This window comes from Plectropomus leopardus, chromosome 7 (assembly GCF_026936395.1).
Source record: "Plectropomus leopardus strain MGB_pleo_1.0 chromosome 7, ASM2693639v1, whole genome shotgun sequence".
NCBI classification, from domain to species: Eukaryota; Metazoa; Chordata; class Actinopteri; order Perciformes; family Serranidae; genus Plectropomus; species Plectropomus leopardus.
This window is the reverse complement of record NC_142182.1, coordinates 31,999,556-32,024,637: the sequence shown is the minus strand read 5'-3', so window position 1 is coordinate 32,024,637 and position 25,082 is coordinate 31,999,556. Positions and strand designations below refer to the sequence as shown.

Here is a 25,082-nt window from a genome sequence, read left to right as displayed (position 1 = left end):
ATTTGATTATATTTTGTTGTGCGTTGCGCTCCGTGCTATTTGTTCACTATTGAGAATCTTTTGCCATTTGTTAGGAGAGAATTCTCTGCAGACTCATTTGACCACAGTCTAGTCCCAGATTTTTTCCCCCTCCTGTGCTCCCAGCATCATTGTGCCTGTCACTGATGCATCTGTCTCCACTGGTATCTATAAATACCCCCCCTTCTCTCTCCCCTTCAAAAACCTGATTCCCATTGATTTAGTGACCTATATACACATCAACACCATCCCCTCCCTTCCTCCGGCTCTCTGCTCCTTCTATCGACGGCCCTTTACTGTCTCCACCTCTTGATGCCCCCCCACTCTCTCCCTTTAACTTACCCTTTCCTCCACCTTCTCTCCTCTTGCTAGAAAGCTCGAAAGACTAATAATAGTTCACGGTGGAAGCTCAAGTCATGACACATGAAAGGGATTGGAATGAGCTAAAGAACAGTGCTCATTTCTGTATTTCAAAGTCTTGTCATTGTGGTAAACTGAGCCCTGGGCTAATCTCTCATGTGTGTAAACACTGGAGTAGATAGTCTGATGAAAGCAGTCTCTCAAAGAGGCACAAAATTCAATATGAAATCTGACTCTGGCTGAAATGAGACCTGGATACGAGGAAGAAAGCAGCGAGTGTGTGAGTGTGTGTGTGTGTGTGTGTGTGTGTGTGTGTGTGTGTGTGTGTGTGTGTGTGTGTGTGTGTGTGTGAGCAGGGTCATGCAAAGGTGCTAAGATTTAATTATGCTGCAAAAAAGCATTCTGGAAAGTAATGCTATAAACAGCAGTGTTGAATACATAGCAAACAGCAGGGGATTAATAATGAATAACCCTCTGTCATAACGTTCTGCAAAAACGTGCAGGAACAATGCAGGAGAGCTCAAACACCCACATGAAAACACAATTTCATATTCTTATCGTTCAACTTCTGCATAAATATCTTGTTTATGAGGTGAGGGCACGCAGATGACAGAAGCACATCTGTGCGCAAACAGCATCACGGTTGCAACAGATAGATAGTTGCATGACTTGAGAGTAAGATAGACCGACAGAGAGTGAGATCTGCGCGCGTGATTTACTGCCACACCGCCCAAGCTCAGCATACACCTGTAGTACATTGCACTGCTCACGCTCTCTTCCCCCGTCCTCTCCCACCACAGCAGCGCTGACAGCTCTCCCGCGACCCCACACTGACACCTGGTGGCTCCACGAGGCAACAAATCATCACAACAACACATGTCAGCTGCTCTGGTGCCCCGAGGAGCCGCAACGTCATCCTCGCGTTCTTCAAAAACATCGCACTGCTGTTTGGTTTTCACAGCACTGTTACAAACACAAAAAGGGCTGTTCTTTTGTATTCTGTCAGATAACTGCTGGACCTTGAAAGCAGATACGGTGACAAAACCCAGACTACATCAGGCGATTTAGGGACAGTCAGTTTATTGAACAGCAAATTGTGACAGGGGACACAATATTTTTTTTTTCAATTGCTTTGTCAACAATGTCTAGGACAACTGTGTCATTCACCACACATATTCATAAACACCCTCTTTGCCACAGAGACTTTGTAGATGGACAGTGGGGTGAGCGTCCGTGTTTTAAAGTGCTATATTGCACAATTCCTCTTGGAGGAAGACAACAGAGGCCATGATCAGACCCCAGATGGCCTCCAAGGTCCCCGCTTGCATCATACATTGTATTGTTGTGGGTTTTTTTTTTTTTCTAGTGTGTGTGTTTGTGTGGCATCTTCTTATTGCATATCAGTGAGCTGGTTTGTGAATTTTCCTCAGTGAATGTGTAAAGCACGAATCCGTGGATTAAAATGTCATAAACTCTTCACTATAATTATAATACATCTCATAATATCTAAGATACATTCTTATATCTGATTCATTTAGAATATGTAGGCGATATACATTTTTGTGGATAACTGCTGATAGTGGACACCATCATACGAGTCTCTTATAACGACCTGTCGTCTCAGCCCTATGGATCAAGTTTTACAGACATTGATAAACTTTCTCACAAGACAACAAAAAAAGTTAATCTCAATCGACGTCTCCACTGGAACAATTCAGACGTTATTCCGCAAAAGCAGCACATTGTTTTCAGAGGACTTTGTCTGAGTCTGTTCAAAGTGGGCCATGTGGTGTCTTGTGCCTAATAATTCTTTGTGCTTTCTTTGATTGTATACACTCTAAGTCATACATTTGGTGTTTTAAAGCTCCTCTGCGTTCACCTGCACCCCGGCTGTGGATGCTGATGGCGGAGGAGTGTGACAGATAGAAGGAAAGAGGGGAGAGAGAGCACGGGTCTGACAATCAAAGAGAAAAATACCGCAGTGTCACACTAACAACTACACGTCAACTACAGCACTACACAGTCAGACACGCACGCACGAACATAACCAAATGCACAACGTGTGAAAATTCACATCCGAGTAAAACAAAATGACTTGTTTCAAGATTCGACCAAAAAAAATAATCATTTTAAAACAACGAAGGAAGATAGAGGCGGGATGGGGAGGCTCAAAAATCATAATAATCTCAAAGACACAAAAATAGGCATTATGATCACATTAACAGCATAAATGAGATGAACTGGCAATCGGAATGTTGAAAAACTAACAACAGACAAGCTCACGCGAGTCAACAGGTCCTTTGTTTTTTTGTTTGTTTTTTTTCTCCTGTGGCTCAGCTGTCAGCTGACAACATGGCTGGAGGTGCCAGTCCATGTCTATCAGTTCTGCTGTCTCTCCCTGACCTATGGCTTTCAGTTAAGACATTGATAACGCTGAGATTCGCTAGCTAGCTTGTGATTCAGTCGGCAGAGCCTTGGTCGTTAGTGCGGTCGATGTCATATTCTCATGAAAGAAGCACCGTTCAAAAAAGACAGATGTTAGTTTTACAGTCTGATGTCAGCAGGTCCCTATTAGCTTAGTCAAAGCTGTATTTCACTTCCAGTAGTGCCAGATATCATTTAACTTGAAACTAAAGACATTTCTCCGTTTGGTCCTAGTTGATAAAACTGTAGGAAAAACAGCTGATCCAACTCAATAGCACCTCCAAAACCATCCTGAATCTACACAAGTCCCCCCTTGCACACAGTAAAAAACCCTCATTAATATGCTGCATTTAAGTTCTAATGATGCTTGTTGCATTAAAACATGTTCCTTCATTTGATATGTCCACACCATCATAACATAAAATCACAATATGGATTGAAGGGAGGGGAGGTAGGTGTGCAAATAAGCCATCATGTACAAAACAAACAACAAATCCTAAAAACATAAAGTTCATATCATCTGCTTCTGTACAATATAGTTAAGGTGGATACTTTTGACACAGAAAAAACAACACATACAAATATATAGTGCTATACCGCCAATAGAAAGGAATATTGATAAATAGACCTCAACTCCCACAAATGATAATACACTGAAAAGTTGCATCGCGTATCTACAGTGCAACAGACGCGCTGCTTGAACGGCGGGAGCGAGGAAGGAATGTGATTGGACAATACACGTCAAAGTCACCTTGATCTCCGGCTAGATAAACCAATGGCAGGGCTTCAGTGTTGTGATGCATAAACAAGATACACCGGCCGGGGAGAGGGGGAGGACAGGGGGGGGGCTGCCTTCCCGAGCAGCTTAAAGCAAAGAAAACCTTGAAAGCAAACGAGCCGAGATGTTTGGTAAAAAAAAATCATAGAACACTGAAAACAAATTGGTGTCTGATAGCGAAAGGCTTATCATTAGCTCTTTGGGTCCTGCCACTGAATTCAAGTTTGGATAAAAGAACTGAGATTGAGTGTGAACTCATCTGTAAACAATAATAATCATGTCTGGATCGAAGCGGTTAAAACTAGGGGTCGACATATTATTTTATTTTAAATATCACTGATAAAATCAATTGATTAAAAAGTGCAAAGGAAGTGTCAGCGTGGGGGGAGCTTTTACTTTGTAAAGCCTCAGGGAGCTATTATTATTTATTCAATTTTTAATTTCAATTTTCACTTGACTTTATAAAAAAGTTGCTAAGAACTTGCTGCATTTGATGTTGAATGTTTCAGTTTTGATTAAACATTCGGCAAAGGCATTTAAACAAAGTTTTGTTTTGGAGTTTGTCATAATCCAAATTGTAAATATGACAGAAAGATTTTCATTTTTATTGTGAATGCATACCGGTTCCAAATATCGGTTATCAGTCTCATTAACTACTGATAAAACCAATATGTGTCGACCTCTAGTTTAAACTGAGGTCTCACTGGCTTCACATTATATGACTGTGGCCTCAGCATGAGATGTCTGAGCATTTGTCTGCATTAAATACTAATAATCTTCTATTAAAATTACTTTCAACCCATTTAGCGTTCACAGCTTTCATCTGAACCCACAATGCATCACACGGGCAGAAATCTGCTGCCACTCTGCTCTCTGTGGACTGAAATATTTTAAAGCGCACAGCACTTCTGGCCACAATCCAATCAGTGATGTCACAGCGGGTGTCTTCCATCATCCCTCCCAGAACCCCCCCTCCGCCCCCTCCGCTGTGACATCACTGATTGGAGGTATGACTGCAAGTACAACATGCTTGACAGTTCTGGACCCATGGAGAAGAAGCACAGAGGCAGTTTGAAACAATGTGTGTGTGCAGTTTTGGTTGTGCATAATGCCCGAATGTGCGACTACGGAAACACGAGATATCTTTTTCACACGGGCGAAACATTGTGGTGACGCTGAATATCAGATGGAACCTGATCTACTTAAAAAGCCAAGGCAATCAAAGTGAGTTCAGAGCTGAATGGCTGAGTTCATTACAACCACTTACAGGAGGGGATGTGGCTGAAAGATCACAGAGGGTGTGCTGCTATCACATAACACATTCCCTCTGTCTTTGTGGAAACACAGGCATGCTGTATGTTTTACTCTAATCCTAAATATGCAATCTTTTACGACATAAGCTCTGATGGATTCACTGAATAGCATTTTAAGTAAAAGCTCTGTTCTTCTAACATTCTCAAATATCTTTCTAATTAAAGTACGTGTGTTTAATTAAGCTCTAAATGGTGTATCATTTTCAATAGATTTGTCATTCTAGAGACTAATGCTTTTTAAAAAAAGAAAAAGGGTGCTGTAGGGCTTGCAGAACTGCAGCAACCAAGGGCAGTACATCTAGTCTGAAAATTTGACAATCATATTCAAAGAATGCAGAAAAATGCTGTAATTATAAAGCAAAAATTTTTTCAAACTTCAACTGATATTTGTGGCTTCATTTCCAGAGAGCTAGCTCAGTGTGCTTACTGGATTTTTGTGTGCCACCACAGGCAGCTTGGCAAACCAAAAGGCTCCCTCCTAAGCTAATTCAACATTCAACATAACAAATTGAAAACAACACGTACTGATCATCTCGGTCGTGCTTTGACCAAAATGGAAAATTTCTTTCAGAATGAGATGAATCCTCACGCAGTTGGTGTGATGCATTATGGGAGGGAAAGGCAGACAGGAGGTGCTTCTTAGTTGTCTCTTTTAGGCAAGAAGCTGAGGATAAATTCACCCACGCCCAGAAAGTAGACCACCTGGGCGATGCCAAACAGAGGCGCGATGACCAGGGCTCGACAGTAGGCTCCCTTCAGGAAGGCTGATGGACCCTCATTACGCAGGATTTTCCTGCAGAGCAAATAAAGCTAATAATTAAAAGTGAAACCAAAGTTAATCAGCTCTAGTTATGTGTCAGTAGATTCTGATTCAAAATATTTTATTCATCCCTGAGGGGAACTGGGAGACATTAAAAGTGCTCTTTACTATAAAGACATAGAGAAATTATAAGAAGAAAGAATAAGAAGTATGCAATAAAAATGTACATTATACTAAAATATATACCACAATAATTACACATAAATAGGGCTGTCAAAAAATCATTTTTTAAAATTGCAATTAATTGCAGAATTTAGTTAAGTTAATCATGATTAATTGCATTTTTTAATCACATTCAATTCCATTATTTTGTATTACAAAACAGCTTTTAAGTCCATAGACAAGCAGAAGCAACTTTAATTCAATTGTCTTCATTAGGAGTCAAATGACAAAAACTACATGGGACTAGCATATAGTGGGCATGTTGAGGTCAGGAGGAGACCCCTGTGAAATGACCATTATGAATTTATTTTATTCTTGTCACAGCATGTGTTGGGTCGCTCTGTGGCTGGGTATTTTTGCCCATGTAGTGATCTGTGTGTTGTTGCTGCTATGCTCAGGTTGTCCATCTGTTAATCTGTCGCACTGACATGGCTGTGTTTGAATGCTGCTGTTGACTGTGTGTGTTTTATACTGTCTTTACTGTTTTATGCGATTGGTTGACTGTAAACAGAATTGCCCTTTTGGGATTTTCAAAATTTAGCCTCACTGTGGAGCATTATTCCATGACATGCTTGATCCCACTGGATTGATTCCTCATGTCTTCTAGTTTTTTTGGTACCAGTATCATCACTGTAGCTTTAAAATTCAGCCCGATACAGCTGCTTGAAGATAGGAATGTCAGCCGGCAATTAACGCAAATAAAAAATAAAATAAAAAAACGGGTGAATTACAGCCATTTATCACATCACAATTAACATGTTAATGCTGACAGCCCTAATATGAATATAAAAATATGAGAAAAGTATAAGAGAAATGTTTTATAAGAGATATAATAAAAATGCACAAATATGTGCATCGTACTACAAGTGTGCAAAATATAAATGCAAGAGAATTAAAAGAAAGAATTAAATATATAATATTAAATAAAACCACTGTGCAGTCTAAATATTGCACAGTGTATTAGAGGTAAAGGGCTTCAAGTCAGTATTGAGTGCTTTGGGAATGTGTCCTAAAACCCCAAAAATATATATTATCAAAAAGCATTTCTGGGTCCTTTGTCTCAAAGTCAATGGGTTTTTGGTGAGATCATGCCTTAAATAAGGTCTGTGGTTAACACAAGCTTAAGAGACTTTAACGTTCTGTTCTATGACATAAAATATGAAAAACAAATCTTTTGACTTTTTAAGCTTTTATGTGTCTTACAAAAAGCAGTTGCTAAGTAGCTAAATGACACTATAGAACCTTATCATGCCAAACACGACGTGAAGTCATTCGACTGTGGTGTAGTTAGCCTAACGTTTTTACCTCTGGTGACTGAATTTCGATACCAGAAATCATAAAAAAAGAGTTCATTTGTGAAGATTATCTGGCTGAATAAAACATGAAAGTATCATAAACCTTTGTTTACTGCAGAGTTATTTTCTGCCATTTTCCAAAATTCAATGGAAAAATCTCATTTGACAAGGGAGCCGGGGCAACGTTAATTTCCGCAGAATGTATAGTTTGAAGCCATAGAATACTGTCAATAGAAGAAAATATGAATACTAAATAAATGATGGTTGTTTGGTATTAGTATGGTATTTTATTTAAATTGAACTTTTTCCATAATAATCTATCGGTTGTATTGTTTGCTCGTTCTGCTGTTGTTTTCATAGTGTTTTTTTTTCATAAATGTGTTGAGACATGTGTGATCATGCACTTTAAATCCATTCGACTTGACTATACACACAGCATCACACATGCTGCAGCAGTAAAGAAATAACAAGGTCACCTGATGCAGTCAGTCACTCCGCTGTACGTGTCTTCTGTGCTCCCTCGGTTCAGCGACTGCAGGCGGGTCTTTATCACTGCAACGCACAGAGCTCATTTGAATATATAACATCGACTAACGGTGCACACGTTACTTCAACAGTGATCGCAGTCCTGTCGCTCACCATCGACAGGGTTGACAGCAACAGCTGCTGTGCTCCCGGCAAGGCAGCCTGATATAAAGGACACGTAGAAAGGAGCAGGCCCATCCATGCCTCTCTTGCCCAGGTTGTTCAGGTTGGCAAAAAGGGGGAAATAGATGATGGAGAACGGAACATCCCTACAAAAAAAGAATAAGAGAGAAATAAGAAAGATGGTCACAGAAAGTCATGTGAAGTTCATTACAGTATGGCTGCGAAGTTGCAAAATTTGTTTTACCTGAGCAATGTGGCACCAAGGCCTTTATACAGTCCAGCAATTCCCTTTTCCCTAAATAATTCTCTGGTAAGCTGCATGGCTGTTGGGGACTTGGTCTCCACAGTACCTGCTGCCACCGTCTCTGGCATAAGCTTCCTCTGAGCCGCTGTGGGGCAAAAAAAACAAAACAAAAAAACAATTATACAATCTTAAAAACAGGTATGTGGGCAGACATTTTGAATTTATAACCGTGAGAAAAAAAGAACAATGATGTTGTAATCTCTCTTATGACCACATGAGGCCACTGTTTCTCCAGTTTACACCCAGCAACTCATTCTGTCTTTATTCTCTAAATAATGTCATCTGGATTTCATTTCCTCTCACCGATTCGTCCAGCGTCTTGGAGCTGGATTTTTAGCATCTCCATAGGAGTTGTGACAATAACCTGCAACAGAACAAAGCAAAGGTGTCAGGAACAGTGTCAACATGAGCGTACTGTAAAAAGGGATTGAGTGGGTCAGGCAATACGTGTGTCCACTGTAAATCCACTGGCACACATGAGCTATATGTCATCTCTTGTTTTCCTCTGTAATCCACACAGTAGTAACTAGTTAACTGGCTTAAGGGTGAGATAGCCATGTTCTCAGCCTCAATCTTAATCCAAGGTCTGCTACACTTAATCTAATCACGCTCCTCGGGCTTGAAGCCTTTGCCCTCATTGACAAGAGGCATTTCCCTCTGACTCACTCGCTCGGCGCACATGGCCAAGCACTCTCACAACGTCTTATCTGATCACTCACATCTAGCTGCCAGTGAATCGCCCGCTAACAGGACATTTCAGTGATTAGAAATCATTCATGAGAATGTCAGGGTTGTTACAGTTTAAGGCAAGTTAGATTTAAGACTTAAGACTTTTTTAATGTCATTTGGAATTAAGTTTAAGACCAATTTTCTAATAATCAAAAGTGAACAAGGACTATTATTTATTTTGCCCAAATGTTTATTGTAACAAAAACATTTTGTCCAGTGAAAAAGTTTGACTATCTATGTCAAATGTTGGAAAAATAACTCTTTCCAGGGTGGAGCACATGAAAGACAATAAACATGATATATCATCATAAAGGTATCTATTTAGTTTATCAACAGAAGTGGGAGAATATGGTATTTCTGGGCTGATTTCTGGACGATTTTGTGTTTCTCAATTTGCATGTGAGATTTCACTGCTTGGATTCCTGTCATTATGAATTTAAGAAAAGGAATTATTTGAAAATATTTACCTAAAAAGAAAGAATATTTTACCAGTTATTTTGAGATTTTACAATGCAATGTCACAAAAGGTTCATAAAATCCTACTTGCCGTTTCTGAGCATTTTTAGGACTTCTGAAAGATGAATTTGAGACAATTTAATATCAACTAAGGCCTCATTTTTAGATTAATGAATTCAACGCCTTTTAAGATAAGGATCCGCGGGAACCTTGAACGTTACAGGTCACATTCAGATCACGGACAACAGGGACAGCCTACAGAGACAAACCTCGAGCGTGCTTCTGCAACCCCCTCTGCTCATTTAAACGTGGTTAACTCTAGCTGCAGGCTGTGACAAACAAAGCGACGGCTGAGGCCCAGTGGTGTGTATGTGAGTTGACGTTGGCAGTGCTATAGGCAGGGGCTCCAGATGGAAGAACAGGAGGATGCAATTAAAGCGGCACCTCACTCACTCACCTGGCATGTACCTGCCCCGCACCCAGCCAGCATCTCTTTGAACAGAGTGAGTTTTCTGAAAAGGAAGGAAAAGACGATAAAGAGCAAGATCACATTAGAGCAAGCACTTAGGCTGACAGTGTGAGCCAGACAGCTTTATTTCTGCAGTCCTCCAGAAAAGGAGTTGTCACCATCTGCGCGATGATAATCTTTGTCTTCTATATCAACATGTCAAGTGCAAGGGCAGATTAATAATTCACAAGGTGAGCTGCTGGGCCAGACAAGTCAATCATTCATCGGCTCGCATGTTTGTCACCATAGAGATGGAGACGGATGCCCCAGAGTCCTTCGTGGGGGACAATGGGTGTGTGCCTGATTTCTGCAACCTGAGATGATGGCTGCTAATGTCTGGCGTGTGATAGCATCGTGTGCTAATTAGACTTGGTAACGTGATACAAGTCATTTTGTATTTTTAACCCAAACAGTTAACAAACCCCCGTGAAATACCCGCTGAGGAGTCGACAGAACAGTGGAGGATTATCTCGAGCCTTGGTGAAAATACAGACAGCTAATGTGTCAGGTTACGTGTTAGTAAACACGGCAGTTAATCACGGTGTGAATGAGGGGGAGTCGCTGTGTGTCAGTCAGCCTGTCGGCACTTTGATGCCTCACCCATCCTTGGAGAGGTGATGCCTGAAGAAGTCGTTGGCAGCCAATTTGATGGCTTTCTCTGGCGTGACTAGTGTTAAGTTCACCGCCGCTCCTGGGAGGATAAAAAAGGATGGGGTGCAAGAGAGAAAGAGGCAAAGAAGAAAAAGAGAAAACAGAGACGTAGAGGGAGATTGAGGGATAATTGGCAGTAGCAGCAAGACGAACGTCAGTGTGTTTGAGCCTCACTGTGAAGCTGAGAGTAATCACAACCGTATGTTACCCAACAGCTTTGATGCTCTCATTTTTCACACTTCAGTGAGGCCTCACATTAATCACAGGACTCTAAAAATAGTAAAAACTTACCTCGGTACATCCCAAAATACCCCTCTGACCGGATGGTCTTAATAAGGCAATCTGACCTGAAACACAAACACAACAGATGTGGTGTGTTAGTTACCTGAAAAACTGATGACAAGCTGTGAGATACTGCTGATGAATTCTCCTTCTGACCATAGACTGTATATGAAAAATGGATGAAATGACATATCTCAAAAATTGAAGACAAAGCATCTCAATCGCCCCCTGGTGGCTGACTGCAGTATAGGTCATAAACCTCATCTCTATGTAAGTGAATGGGACATAGGCCAAACTAAAAACTCAAGTAAATGCCAAATACACAAAGATGGTTTCTGTCACTGAAGGTAGTTCTCATCACCCTGATGTTTGTTCAAGTGATCGTTTTTATAAGTTTTTTATGGGTTATTCAATTCTACAAAAAGGGGATTTTCCACCACGATTGACAGTTGTGTAGGCCAATCTGTTTGCTCATGTCCAAAATAAAAATTCAAAACATACATTAAAAAATGTTTTCCCTACAGGTTGTTTCTGTCATTTTAAGTAATTGTAGTTGCTCTGGAAAGGTGGTTTGAAATTATGATTGACAGCTGTGTGTGCCAATCCGTGTGCTCACGTTCAATGGGGCTTCATGCAATTGGTCAGATAGGTATTTTGGCGGAACTCCTCCACCGCAGAGATCGCTAGTGCACAGACTTGAGCTCCGAATGACTTCAACAGTGCAAGATAGCAGCTGCCATGCCCGGGATACTTTAGCTTTACTTAAGCATAGTGGGGGTAAGTGGGGACGCGTCGTTAATCTTTACATACAGTCTATGAGCTAAACTAAAAACTCAAAGTACACAGAAAACTATTTTTTCCTAAAGGTGGTTTCTGTCATTTTGGGCAAGTTTGGTTATAAAAAGTTGGTTTGAAATCATGATTAACAGCTGTGTGTGCCAATCAAGTGCCCGGGATCAATGACACTGCTAACGATTGATTGGATGGCAGGAACCTGATATCATGGAGTTTGCTGCTGTGCAGACTCTGTGTGCGTCCTAAATCTCTTTTTTTTCCCTTCTCTTTAGTTGTTGGCTATTTTCGTGATTATTTGTTCACTTAAACAATTAACATTCCTGTTGTGACTATTTGACCGTTCATCAGTTACTTGAATATATAATCATTCATCATTATAGCTTCTTTTAAGCTGTCAAGCAGCTAGCAAGCAGTCATTTGCTCGCAGCTCATTAGATGTGATGCTGTACAGAGGACTGTGGGTCAGACTAGCCAGAAAAGCATGTTGGATTGCATACTGCAAAATCCGACCAGATGCAGTAAGACAGTTTGGTATTTTTGGCGTTTTGCATTTGACATATTATGTAATGGGACATACTAAATCTTTTTTTTTTTCTGGCATACAAATAATATGGTATTATGGGTACTGTGACACAGACTGACTGAAAAATATCACCAGCACAAGACGGCAGCAGTCGTATCCTGGATACTTTGACTTCATTTTTGTACAGTGGGGAGAAGTGGAAACGTGTTGTCCATCTTTGTGTACAGTTATTGGTTCTGACAATAGCCCGGCAACGTGTTTAAATGGTAATATATTAAAGTCAAATACAGAAGTTTCATACATGCTGGTGTAAAGGCGAGATCCATTTTGCTGGTTTTGCAAGCGAGTCTTGGCCAGGTCAATGGGAAACACACAGGTCACTCCAATTAGGCCAGCGATCCCCCCATTGATCAATTTGGCAGGCAAACTGGACAAGAGACAGAAATAGGAAATATGAGGTCAATAGATGAAAATAAGGCCACAGCGCTGCTGTATCTGTATCTTTCCACCTTACCTGATCTGCTTGTCAGCCATTTATGTGAAGCCCTGGCTGGTCAAAGTGTCAGTCTGTCTGTTAGCTCGTTACTTGCTGGTCGTCCTTGTCTCTTGTGGTTTGTTCCAGCAGTGTGTTGCTGTCCAAGTGGGATTATGAAGTTTGATTGTGCTTTGTCCACTTGTCTTGCCTGCTATTGCTGTTAATTTAACTTCTGGGATTTCTGTAAAGAAATAGAAACGGTCAACACCCTTTAAACACCCTTACAAATTGACTGTTAACAAAAAAGTTCCAATTAAAACATTTCAAAAGCTATAACAAAGCAATGTTGCCTTCACAAACATTACTACACACACGCTTGCTTTTAGTAACTTCCTAAAATACACAATAATTAAAGAATTAAAATGTATTAATATTCTCAAACTATGGCGATATATGCACTATATATATATATATATATGACCATTAAGGAAATGAAAACAGAAGGGGACTTTTTGTTCACCAATTAAACAATTATTGTGTGTCCCATCTGTGATGCAATGATATGATTTGTTTCTTAACTAAATATAAGGTTAAGTGATTTCAGCAAGTTTTAATGCCATTTTAAGACTTAATGCATTTTTTGATGATTATCAGGATGGTATCGTGAATTATTTGGACTGGGGATAATGGTGACATCAAATTTTCATATCATCCAATGCTTGCTTTGGACCAAACTAAATACAACACTGAGTTACAGGTGAGGCAAGCAGCAACTCCTTAACACTGAGGTGAATAATAAAGTTACTTTTTATTTTAATTTTCCCTACAGTTGATTATTATTATCACAATCTCTGTGTGACACTTATTCATCCCTGTTAGGGTAAACAGCAAAAGATATATTTCAGTAGTTAACCACTGTGAAGCATAATTAGGCAACACCGTACAGCGTCTTAAAAATAGAGCATTATAGATCAGTGTAGAGGATTTACTTTCTGTTAAAACAAATCTATCATCACTGAAACATCTGTACGTGGTGTGTGTCCTTGAACGCTCATGTTTTATGCATGAGCTCTCTCATTGTGAGGCTGTGTAGAGGAAGCTCTGTCCCCTGCATGAGAAGACAATCATTTCTGAGCAAACATCTAAAATACTGTACATCAAATGTGACCAAGATGCTCCATATTTTAGGTACATAATGCCCTCAGTGTGAAAAGATGCTTCTCATTTCCCCTTTCATTCTCTCCACCCCCTTCATCCACCAATCATAACCTGCCTTTGCGTGTGTAGCCCGCCTCCTCCCCTCTCCTCCTCACTGGCCCTCCCCCATCACTTCCCTCAGTCACGAGTCACGACTCACAAACACAGCTTTTCCGTTCCAGATCTTTGCTGACTTGTGGCTTTTCTTTTGTTAAGAGCATCTGCGCCTGCGTGACACAACATCACTAATTCCTCAGATTCAGTTTCAGGGAGATTGCACAGATGGATGTTTAGGTTTCCGATAGCTGCATCTGGGCATGAATGCAGCTGTGGTCTGATGTGTTTAGTTTGAATGGGGACTTGAGGCCCCCGCTGGCTGCTCCAGAGGTGGAGGAGGGGGTAGGAGAGGGGGATTCAGAGCAGGTCAGCAAGCCGCCTCTCTGGTCTCTGTTGGCTGGGTTTTTCTCGTCTCTGCTCCCTGGAGCTTCACACATCCGCCTTCACAGCCGCCCTACATCGCTCATCGACTTCAGTGTTTTCTCATCTAGCTGTGATACAAAGCACACCTTTTCACTTTAAGTACTTTTGTTTCCCTATTTCTTGTCACTGACTTCCTCCAGAACTCCACACTCAGCACTATTTTCAAACAATAATTTGCAGAAAATGATGAAGAGATCACGTTTGGGTTTTTAAGAATACTGCAGTCTTACATGAGTCACCCATCAAACCGACATCTCCCTCCTTCTCTACCATGCTTGCGGCTTCACTCGTCCACTTGAGTTAACATACAACACACAACTGTGTCTGCGCCAGGACATTTATTTGACCCGCAGTCATTGCCTGTGGCTGCACTGTCTTGTCATGACAATTGGAGTCTGTATGGACACAAGTAGCCTCAGTGTGCAGAGTCCACAGCACAGTGGCATCACTCATCACCCAACTCCGAAAATCTTCAAGGAATTCCTTTTATTCGCACAGCAGGAGAGAGAAATAACTGACAGTCAGGAAACTGCAGAGGTATTTCTTCTCTCTTTCGACCCCACATAAGCACATCTTAACCCTTTAAACCTAAGCAAAGTGGCAAGATTTCTTTCAAAAACATGAAAAGAAGTCAAGGAGCAACTTCACAAGAAATGACCCAAAAATTGGCATGAAATTACAAAAAAAGTAATAAGTAACAATAAATACCCTTTTTCCTATAACATAATTTAAATAAATATTAGAAATATAGTTTTCTTTATATTCTTTCTGTAGTTTTTTTCTTGCATTCAGAGTTTTTTTAAAAGATTTTTTTTGGGCATTTTCCGCTTATTCATAGGACAGATACAGAGAAACAGGAATGGTGGGAGAGAGAGGGGAGAATGACATGCAGCAAAGGGCCGCAGGCCGGACTTGAACCTGGACCGCTGCAGAAGCCTCAGGCATATACGACGCACACTCTACCTGATAAGCTAGAGGTCACCTCACATGTCTGTCTTTTTAATAGTTAATTCTCAAATCATTTTCTTGTCATTTCTTACTAAGTTTTTGCCATTTCTCAGGACGTTTTATACCAAACCAATCTGCTTACATTGCAATGGTTTAAATGTTCCTGAACGGCGTCTGAATACAGTGCAAGTAAGCTGATATCGATCCAGGTTTCATACGGTTAAAGGCTGCAGAGGATTGCAAAGTCCTTTATTTTTCAATTCACTGCACTATCAAAGAGGCAAAACAGATTTGGAGCGACTGAAAACTCCTTTATCAAACCAGCTAATCACAAGCGACTTGAAACATCTCCGTCTGAAAAGCACACATTCACACAGAGGTCATATTTTGAGTTTTCACCTCTAGAGCAGATAAGCACATACGTGTAAACAATAGACAAGGTGATTGTGCAACTTGTCTGCCATGCAAAACCTTGAACTGAACAACTTAACTCAGCCAGTCATTGGACGCACTTGATAAGAGAGCTACTAGAGTGTGCGGGCGATGACCGTGGCAGATAGCGGTTCCGTTTTTGACCCTTGCTCATCATTTCAACATGAACAATGGGGCAATAAACACTTAAGTCATGTTTTGAGTAAAGCAGCAAAGAAGTCTTCTTTTGCTATAAGAAAGGATATTAAATTCCTAATTACTTTTTTAGTTTAACTAATATGAAATTACAAGTTCACAGAGTCGCTTATAGGTACTGTGTGCAATGATCCAGTTAGTGCAATCCCACAAAGGAGGAGCAGAGGGTGTGTCAGCATACAGATTTACATGCTATTACTACTAATTTGATAATCAATTAATCCGTGTGGGTAATCTTTTTAATTTAAAAAAAAAAAAAGTCAAAATTACTTGATTCCAGCTTCTTAAATGTGAATATTTTCTTTTTTTTCTCCCCATTAAGACAATAAACTGAACATCTTAAGGTTGTAGACAAAACAAAACATTTGAGGACATCATATTTGGCTTTGGAAAACACTGAATTGACATTCAAAAAAATATTTCATGGATCACTCAACTAATTAATTTATCAACAAAATAATCAACAGATTAATTAACAATGAAAATTATTCTTAGTTGAAGCCCTGGCATGAAATACAGGGACAATGATCATAATAAGTATACTTGATTTTGACAGTCTTTTGATCCACCTGAAAAGCCAGCAGATTATTATGTAATTAAGTTATTATGTAATGAAATATCCATAACACATGCTCTTAAATCTTTCTGGATAAGTTTCCATACAAGTTAACAAGGTCAAACACTTACTGTGCATTTTTGGACGATTAAGATTTAAGACTGGGGCAATAGCTGGTAACAACATTTAATGTCAGTTAAATGTGTCTATTGTGGTTATGAAAGAAAATAAAAAGCTTTTCTTTCCAGAAATGTTGTGCATGCAGAAACGTTCTATGCATTGGAAGCATTAAAATGCTCACACAACTGGATCAGTGCAAATATATATAAAAAATTAGGGTGTAGAGCACACATGTACCTATAGCTGCTTGGATTGATCTGCTCTAAGGTAGTCGCAAAAGACTTAACAATAAAATAACTCGGCAGATACCAAAAGTCTGAAGACAAATCCATGCCAGTTCATTTCCAATGCAAACTCGATGCAAATTTACCCTTTTCGTTCAAATCAACCAGAGAAATATTTACCTTATCCATCACAGCTCTTCGGTTACCTCTCTGTCCTTGTGTGCCAAACAGACTAAAGGTCTCACTCACTAAATGACAATCAGTTTGTGGAACGATAGGAGGAAGTTGAGTGGCTGGCCTTCAGTGACAAAGCACTGTGGTAGTCAGCATTTTGCCCATGTGACTGTGGCTGGTCGAAAAGACAGTAAAAGAAGTGAAAAATTACACATACCCCTCCTCATTAGCTCAGAGCAGGCTGTTGTTACCAGTCCATCTGGCTCACATGTCCTTGTTTGATTAACACTCTGTGAGCTCTAAGCCATCGACAGAGGAGCTGCACTGAGGATCCGTCTCAGACACCAGTGTGTTCCCTCAGTCTTCAATCAGATGTCAGGTCTGAGCTGCAAGTGCACAAAGGCCAGATCTAACACACAACTCAATCTGTCCACTTTTTCATCCCTTCTGGAGACATTCATTTCTACATACGTATGAATTTGAAACTGCAATGCTATTGTGAACTGATATTGTCCTTATATTGTTTTTTGTATTGGACTGTAAGGCTGTATTTTAAATAATTCTTTGCACTGAGATGTCTGCTTTTCTTCAGCAAAACCTGACAGCTGTGCTGTTATCATGCTTTTTGAAAAGAACTGTTTATGAGATGCAGTCTATTTTTGGACATCTACAGTACTGCGGAAACAAGGGATGAAATTTGTGGTGTCACAGATAAATCTGATTACTATTCCCTCTTCCCCACAGCATTGGGATTATAAACCTAATTCCTACTTATGAAAGCTCTCTCGCAATCTCCATTTACAACCAGTGGCGTGAGAGTTATGATCTGGGCATAGCGATACATTTCCACTACAGGTGCTCTACACATTGCGGCCATTAAACCTGCACAGTTATGCATTGTTATTATCACCGGCTGTAGATCAGAAACAACAATCTGGGTTTTAACTTTCAGGCGGCACAAATGCCCCTTCAGTGCAGAGAGGTGGTGTAGTGTTTACTCCCTCCTCTGGCACCACAGGTATCTCTGGTGGCCCAGTTTCTAGAGTCACCTGGGGCATCTCCTCTGTTTTGCTGCCCTCTCAGCTTTCCCCCAACCTTGGTAGGGAAATAATGATTCTGCTGTGGGTGGACTTCCTGAGAAAGAAAGTTAAATGCAGCATTGAAGCATCTGATTACAGTTTACAGATTACAGTAAAACCTTGAATAAAGGACTGCCACTTTCAAAAAGAAGCATAGCATCTTCCCACAGCTATGTCATTTCTATTCAGTGCACAAACATCAGTGACATTTAAGAGTCCTTGCCTCTGGGATTTTGGCATACTTTTAGGAAATGCTACATGGGTGTAGTCCTGCATGCAGATTATATGAATATTTTGTACAATGCTGTCTACTCATAGATGTAGATTTTTTGGGAGGGATACAGGGCATGCGTGCCCCTAAATAGACCTTTTTAACACATCCACAAGAGGGTTGTTAATAAGTCCCTTCCTTATGCCACACAACCAAACACAGGAACATAATGCCACTGCAGCATTTCCAGTGTGATTTAAGATAGCATGCCAGCATCGTGAAATCAAAAGAGGCGTGACATGCAACCAACAGCGTTAGCCTCTAGTGTGACATATAATGTACAACATGTAGCGCAGCTTTCTAATCAATAACAATGGCATTAACGCGGCAATAACAATCATTAACTGTTTCTTTTAGAAGGCGGCTGATCTCATCCTCTGCTCTGAGAGTAAGGACCTCCCAGACCTCATTGTTATGGGGACATTTCCTGCTGCCATTCCTCTTATTTGAGTAAGCCTCTAACTGCTTCCAACTTCTTTTTAATTCTCCTGCCAGCTGTTTTGTTTCATATAGACCTCATTTCGTCGCAGTTACTACCTCCAATGTTGCCTTAAAGGCGACCCCACTCTGTCCCCCCATGTCCGCAATAATACATTAAATACAGAATAGCACAGCAAAATAACAGTGTAAAATCCCTGCCCTGAGAAATCAGTATAAAGGGGGCTAATATTTAAAACACATGCAAAAAACGTGAAAGTAAAAAGCCATTTGTTCTCCTTGGCGTTCTCAGACTCTGTATAACTGTTGTGGTTTTATTGCCTTTTTGTACACCGTTTTTTTATTTCCTGTTTTATGTTATTTATTAAAAAAAATGTATCTATTTACTGATGTACAGCACTTTGGTCAGCTCTGTTGTTTTTAAATGTACTTTGCAAATACATACGGATCACATTGGAAAAAAGCAGAGTACATTCATTTTCACGAAAAATAAAGATATTTCCACCATAAATTGATGCACAACAGGCAAAGATTGACACATTACTGTTCAACACAATGCAGGAAATTGCAGCAGATGTTCGGGAAGTACCCCAAACACCCAGTTTCATAGGTATCCCCCCCAGTGTTGAAGCGAAACCTTTGCCCTTGTGTTAACTGGATAAGCAATGTTTTCAGCACTAGGGCCAAAACAGGTACAACAGTTCCATTGGAGAACACAGGATGTCACCCTACACCCAAGAATGACTCACCTTATCAATTATTTCAAGGCTGCAGGAGTGCTTTATTACACTGCTTGGCCTAATCACAACCATGCGAATACACTGGAAGAAGTTGCTGCTTCTAAAAGGCATGCAGTACTTTTTCTTTGCACCTCAGTTAAATCTCCCCTAAGTGATGTCTCAGCAGGGGGTAAATAGAATAGCAAGGTGTGTAGAATAGAAATGGCCTCCAGCAGGTAAGATATTCAGCATTAAAATGAAAATATCTACCTGTCTTTCATCCTGCTTAAAGAAGTCACACTATGTTAATGTTTAGCCTAAACTCTGCCTGCCAGAAGTGAGGAGCTTCAATCCTACCAATGAAAAAGGAGGTGGGTACGGTTTACGTGAGTCTACCCTGCACTACCAACATCCACAGCCCACATGATAATTACACCCTCACGGGCGAGCGGAAGCCGGCAGAAGGCGGCCGCAGTGGTCCCTTGTCGGTCTCCGGGATATTCGGTAACAGCTCCGGTTGTTGTAGGATAACAACGAAAAACGAAGCAAGCTAACATTTCTATATAAACTGATAGTGATGATGAATAACGGTTACACCTGTCACCGACGGCTCGTCCTTTATCTGGGGGAAATATGTCAAAGCGTATAACCGTTATTCAATAACGTTCATATTCATAACCGCATTAGCTTACATTTTAACAGTATCATAGGCCTACAGCAACCGTTACACATCTAAATCCACCGTATGTCACGGTAGAAAATACGGTAGGTTTGCCACATAACGGAAAATGATTTGCTGCCTGTCACAACGAAGCAGCAACACAAAACAATCACAGTACAAGCTAGCTTTTCATCTCTATCTATTTAAAATAGGACGTTCGGCTTAATGTCGCCTTCACGTTGTTCCCAGGTAACATTTTAACGGCTTCAGGCCAATTCAAGACACATTTTCCAAACAAGACACCCGCCACGATTCACAAGACTTTTCCCCAACCGCATCCCGTTATCTACATACCACATACAGCCGTTTCCGTCTTCTCTCCCGGTGTGGTTTCAGTGAGAAATCAAAGCCGCTGCTGTGTGTATCTTTGGCTGACAGACCGACAATAGCTAACCTACCGGTGTTACTAGCATTTGAGTCCAGCGGAGGGAGGTGGGAGTGAGAGCAGGGAAGGAGGGGGAGCAGCCGGGCAGGCGATGCATGGAGGAGGACTCGGATAAAAAAAAAAAAAAGAGAAGGGGATTTAAAAAGGGTCCTCTAGTGGTATGTAGTAGAAGTACAGACATATTTTTGATTTGCAGTAAAGGTGTAGAGGGGTGGGGGATGGGGGTCCAGCGTCATCGTGACGATTCATCTCAACCCCATGACCTTGAGCACTAAAATAGAAAAATGGCTACAGCAGAAATTTTGGGGATGATGTGCAGCATGCAGCTACAAAAGCGTCCAAAGCAACCAATGAGTCACTATGGCACTATCAGCATGCTTACACATTTCTTTACATAACAGTTTGACTATAGACGAAAATAATGGAAATTCATATAAACATTTTTTAAAAATCCAGTGTCCCGATATGTCACTGATATGTGCCGCAGCTCAGCTGGTTTCTAGGTGACTAAAGGCACACAAGGAAGAAATTTAATCAACCATAAAAATGGCCTCCTCTTGCACTTTCAGTAAGTGGTTCAGACCTACGTCATCCAACAGTTTCCAGTGTTTGCTCTGCCTCTCAACTCTGTCCTGAACAGGTAATACTGACATTTCTGCCAAGAAATTATTAAAAAATACTCATGGTAAGTCAAAATTATGAAATATTTGAAGATACTGCAGAGTCATTTGTCCGGGTAATGAATCAATGAAAAGCCAGGTTAGTGGGTGTTAGTGGGGAGTTTTTTTTGGCCAGTTGAGTTGAGTTTAGTCTAAAATGATGAGTTAATTATGATGTTGCTGTAATGTACAATTAAGAGGCAGTAACTCAAAATTATGACATACTATATTAACAACATAAATAAATAAATATTAAGTAAAATTGTAAATTAGTATAATTTACATAAAATGAGTATTCTTTATTTCATCTTACATAACTTTTCCTACATTTGTATCTTTTCTTGGCAGAAACAGGCTTCCATAGTGTTTTGTTGCACACTGAGACAGTTTGTAAAGTAAAGTAAAAAGTGACACAAACAAACCTCAGGCCATTGCCTTTATGCAGTCAGTCCATCTCACCTGTCTTCTGTAGGTCTTCTTAAAGGTGCTGCCAGCTGGCTATCATGATAGCGTTAACATGGACTTTTTTGTCCTCCAGGACAGTTGTTTAGACAGCAGGATGAGATGATGGGGGCACATTGTAAACAAACAGGTTACTCAAGTGTAAGTCAGCCATCTGCACCCAGCATGGGTTCATCTACTGCTGTGCACCATCACCGAGGGAGGAGCTCTCTGCTTCCAGGCCCACTCTCCTCAATGACTCTGAGTACTTTCTCCTTCCTATACTGACGATGTCCTCGATCTCATCTGCCAGGTCTCTCCTGCCGCTCTCAATCATAGCCGCAGCCAGTCGTGACACTGCTCCTGGTCCAGCCTCCCTCTGTCCCCGGGCCCACTGGAACAGCATGTCCAGCACCAAGGCTCCCAGATTGTCCCTGGTGAGGAGAGCAGAACATACACAAGAAATGTAGCATTGGCTTCTGCAGTTTAAGGGTTTTAAAGATAACAGATGTAAATATGTATTTTTATTTTATATATTAGCAGCTCGGGTTCTCACATCACTGCAGGACTACATTCTGTATTTTATACCAGCTATTGCCATAAATATACAGTGTTGTATGTTACAAATCTATGGCAGAATGAAGTGATTTTCTCACTGCACCTTGATAAATGTACTATAGGAAATACACTAACAGCATATCCATGGGTGGTATTATTTTCTAAATGCATTTGGAAGATAAACCATGTATAAATTATAAGGTTTTGGCTATGCATCTCGAAACAAAACATTTATTGGATAACTTCCATTAAATACACAAACCATGAAAGGTGACTTATTATGATTTTCCCTTTTTTTTGGTTATATGTATATATAATGTTACAAGGTTGGTTGTTCATATTAAATGTGGCTAAATTTGCAAAAAATTATGTGTAAAAGTCATTCTTGCAGCCAAAAACTTTAGGCTTCTTCTGTTCTAAACATTTTTTTCCACTGTGGCAACAAGCTGTCATCAGATCATGACAGATTTCCTAAAAAATCTACTACTACATGCGCTAGATGCTAATAAAGGAACCTTGTAATCTTGGTTGCAGTTGTTATTAATTTCTCCACGATTTTGGAACACTTTCCCGTTGGGACATGTCAGGTTGTGTTTAGAAGTTTTTAATGGTGTTTTTTCACACTGTGCCTCTACTACTGTGCCAAAGTGCCTCTACTATCTGTTACAGTCATCCCCTTGCCGCAATAACTGTGCAGAGATGTCGAAATCAAGGATATTCAAAGGCTCTTTGACTCAATGGTAGCTATGGGGTACGACACATGTGCAATGTAATTGAAGCTGCAATGCTGGAGGCTTACAGCAGATGGCACTAGAAATAAAGGGATAGTTGTCTACACAGGTGCGCTATTTTTTGCCTTCTTGGGTGTGCCAGGCGTTACAAATCTTTTTGGGTATCCCCAAGGGGATGGCGGGCAAATACTTTCATATGGAAAACATTTGTTTACGGCCTTTTATTAAGGATCTTTCCAATAACTGCTGAATTGTAATTCACCCACATCGTTTTTATGGTATTTCAACCCAAGGCCGACTGCGACAGTGGGACTAATCGATCGTGTCAACGTTCAGTGGAAGTGCTCCAACCACTGAGCCTTTCGGAAAGTGCAGACCAGATTTTACTGCACAGGTGTTGCATCCAAATGATATGACACATTATGATGCTGTTATTTCTCCTCTTTTTAACCTCTTTGGCCGAAATAAGGGAGACCTGGAAACGCTGACCAGTGAGAGCAGCCTGGGCTTTCTCGGGAGGTGGGGCTAAAAGAAACAGGCACTAAAACAGAGTATTTCAGAGAGAAGGTGAATACAGGTGTTTCAGTGCAGACAGTATGAAGAAAACATTTTTTTTTACCATTAAAGCATGTAAACATGTTCCAACAGAAAGCCCAAACACAAGTATGAACCTGAAAATGAGCATAAAAATGTCCCCTTTTAAATGGTGTGTGAATGATCTCTATATAAAAACCTCACACAGAAAACAATCTACACAACATGTATGCATGATTTAACATAATGCATTTTCCTTCCACCTCCAGGATGCGTCACAAGAGGTTTGCTGAGCGTGAGGAGTGGGGGTGGGGTGGGGGGGGGGGCAGATGAGCATCAGTCTGTGTGTGTGTAATCTCCTGCAGTGTCCCAGATGGCTTAGTGATGGCTGACAGTGCAGATTAAAACAATCAAAATTCTCTGCCATTTCTCTCCCACTGCGGGTTTACTTCACTCACATTACATCTCATTCCATCTTGTTCCCTTCCAGGCTTTGGCTGTGCTAAAACACGTGTGCACGCACTGGTTACAGTTACTAACGTAAAGGTGCTTTAAACTGAAAATGTTCATCTTTATCTGGATCTCTCCTGCAGGGGTGCACATCTTATTCTGTCTTTAACAAAAATCTAGATTAAATAAACCAGGCTGATATAATGTTGGAGTTCTTTTTTCCATAATAATTGAGCTATGCTTTCATGTAAATGTGTACCTAGTATCTTAAACTAAGTTAATGTTGCATACACAAGAACTGTGCAGACATTCCTTTATTTTAGTTCCAATCAAGGTATCAAAGTTCCCAAAAGAAACCACATATGTCTGAATTTGTAGTGTTACATGCTGCCAGTGTGGTGTCTGTGTCTTGGTCTTAACCCTTTGAAAGGCTTGATTTACTTCAAAAAACATGGGAAGAAAGCAATGAGCAATTTAAGAACAAATCGCCCCAAAAATAGCAAGAAATTGGTTTAAAAAACTGAAAAAATAAAAAGCACAAGAAAAAGAAAATGACCTGGAAAAAATGCTTAAAAATCATAATATATCTGTAAAACAATGTAAAAGGTGTAATAATAATGAGAAATATAGTTTTTGGACACTTTTTCTCCTAGCTTTTAAGAAAAAGTCCTGAATCTACTAATTTCTTGCAATATGCAGGACATTTGTTGCTGAGTTTTTCACCACGTTTTCAAAACAAAATCAAACCAATTCCTTCAGTTACTTCAAAAGGTTAAATACTTGTGAAAAGCGTCTCAACGCAGTCCAAGAAAAGTGATGTCAATTCACGTTTCAGACGGTTAAAAGAAATATAACTGCAATGAATAAAGGTCTCAAAACCACAGCAGTTTGTAAAAACAATGACCAAAGCAGAAAATGTTGAATTCAGTAAATGAATTTTGTCTGAACATGACACAGATTCTCAGTCCTACCTATACTTGTATTGGATGCGGTCCAGCTCCTGGTAGCTTAAGCCAAGATTGATGCCAATCACACGCCAGTCCTGTCCGATCTGAAGAGAGATGGATAGCAGGTTGGCCTCGGTCAGGTAGCCGCTCTCAGGGTCGCCCAGGTTCAGAGGAGGATACTGCAGCTCCTCCATTATGAAATTATTGTCTGAGTTTAGAGCCTATGACAAAAACCAAAGAGGATATCAGATGTGTAGTGTTTCCCTTGGGTTTTGATGATAT

The 25,082-nt window shown here is 40.4% G+C and overlaps 2 protein-coding genes across 2 annotated transcripts in view; both read right to left on the bottom strand.

Moving 5' to 3' along the window:
* Nucleotides 1-1,441: 1,441 nt before the first annotated feature.
* On the bottom strand, nt 1,442-12,725 carry slc25a22a (solute carrier family 25 member 22a). Its single transcript, XM_042496007.2, has 10 exons — nt 12,581-12,725; nt 12,368-12,493; nt 10,758-10,813; nt 10,416-10,506; nt 9,765-9,819; nt 8,426-8,486; nt 8,063-8,207; nt 7,810-7,964; nt 7,647-7,722; nt 1,442-5,686 (listed from the first exon to the last, which is right to left on the bottom strand). Exons 1-10 carry the CDS (start codon nt 12,598-12,600, stop codon nt 5,533-5,535), a joined length of 939 nt encoding a protein of 312 aa, XP_042351941.1. The 5' UTR covers nt 12,601-12,725; the 3' UTR covers nt 1,442-5,532.
* pidd1 (p53-induced death domain protein 1) overlaps nt 12,648-25,082 on the bottom strand; it is a 24,466-nt gene continuing 12,031 nt past the window's right edge. Inside the window, 4 exon segments of the mRNA XM_088080516.1 lie at nt 12,648-12,782; nt 21,599-21,789; nt 21,792-22,014; nt 24,825-25,021. Of these exon segments, the coding sequence (XP_087936642.1) occupies nt 21,748-21,789; nt 21,792-22,014; nt 24,825-25,021 (462 nt within the window). The 3' untranslated portion in view covers nt 12,648-12,782; nt 21,599-21,747.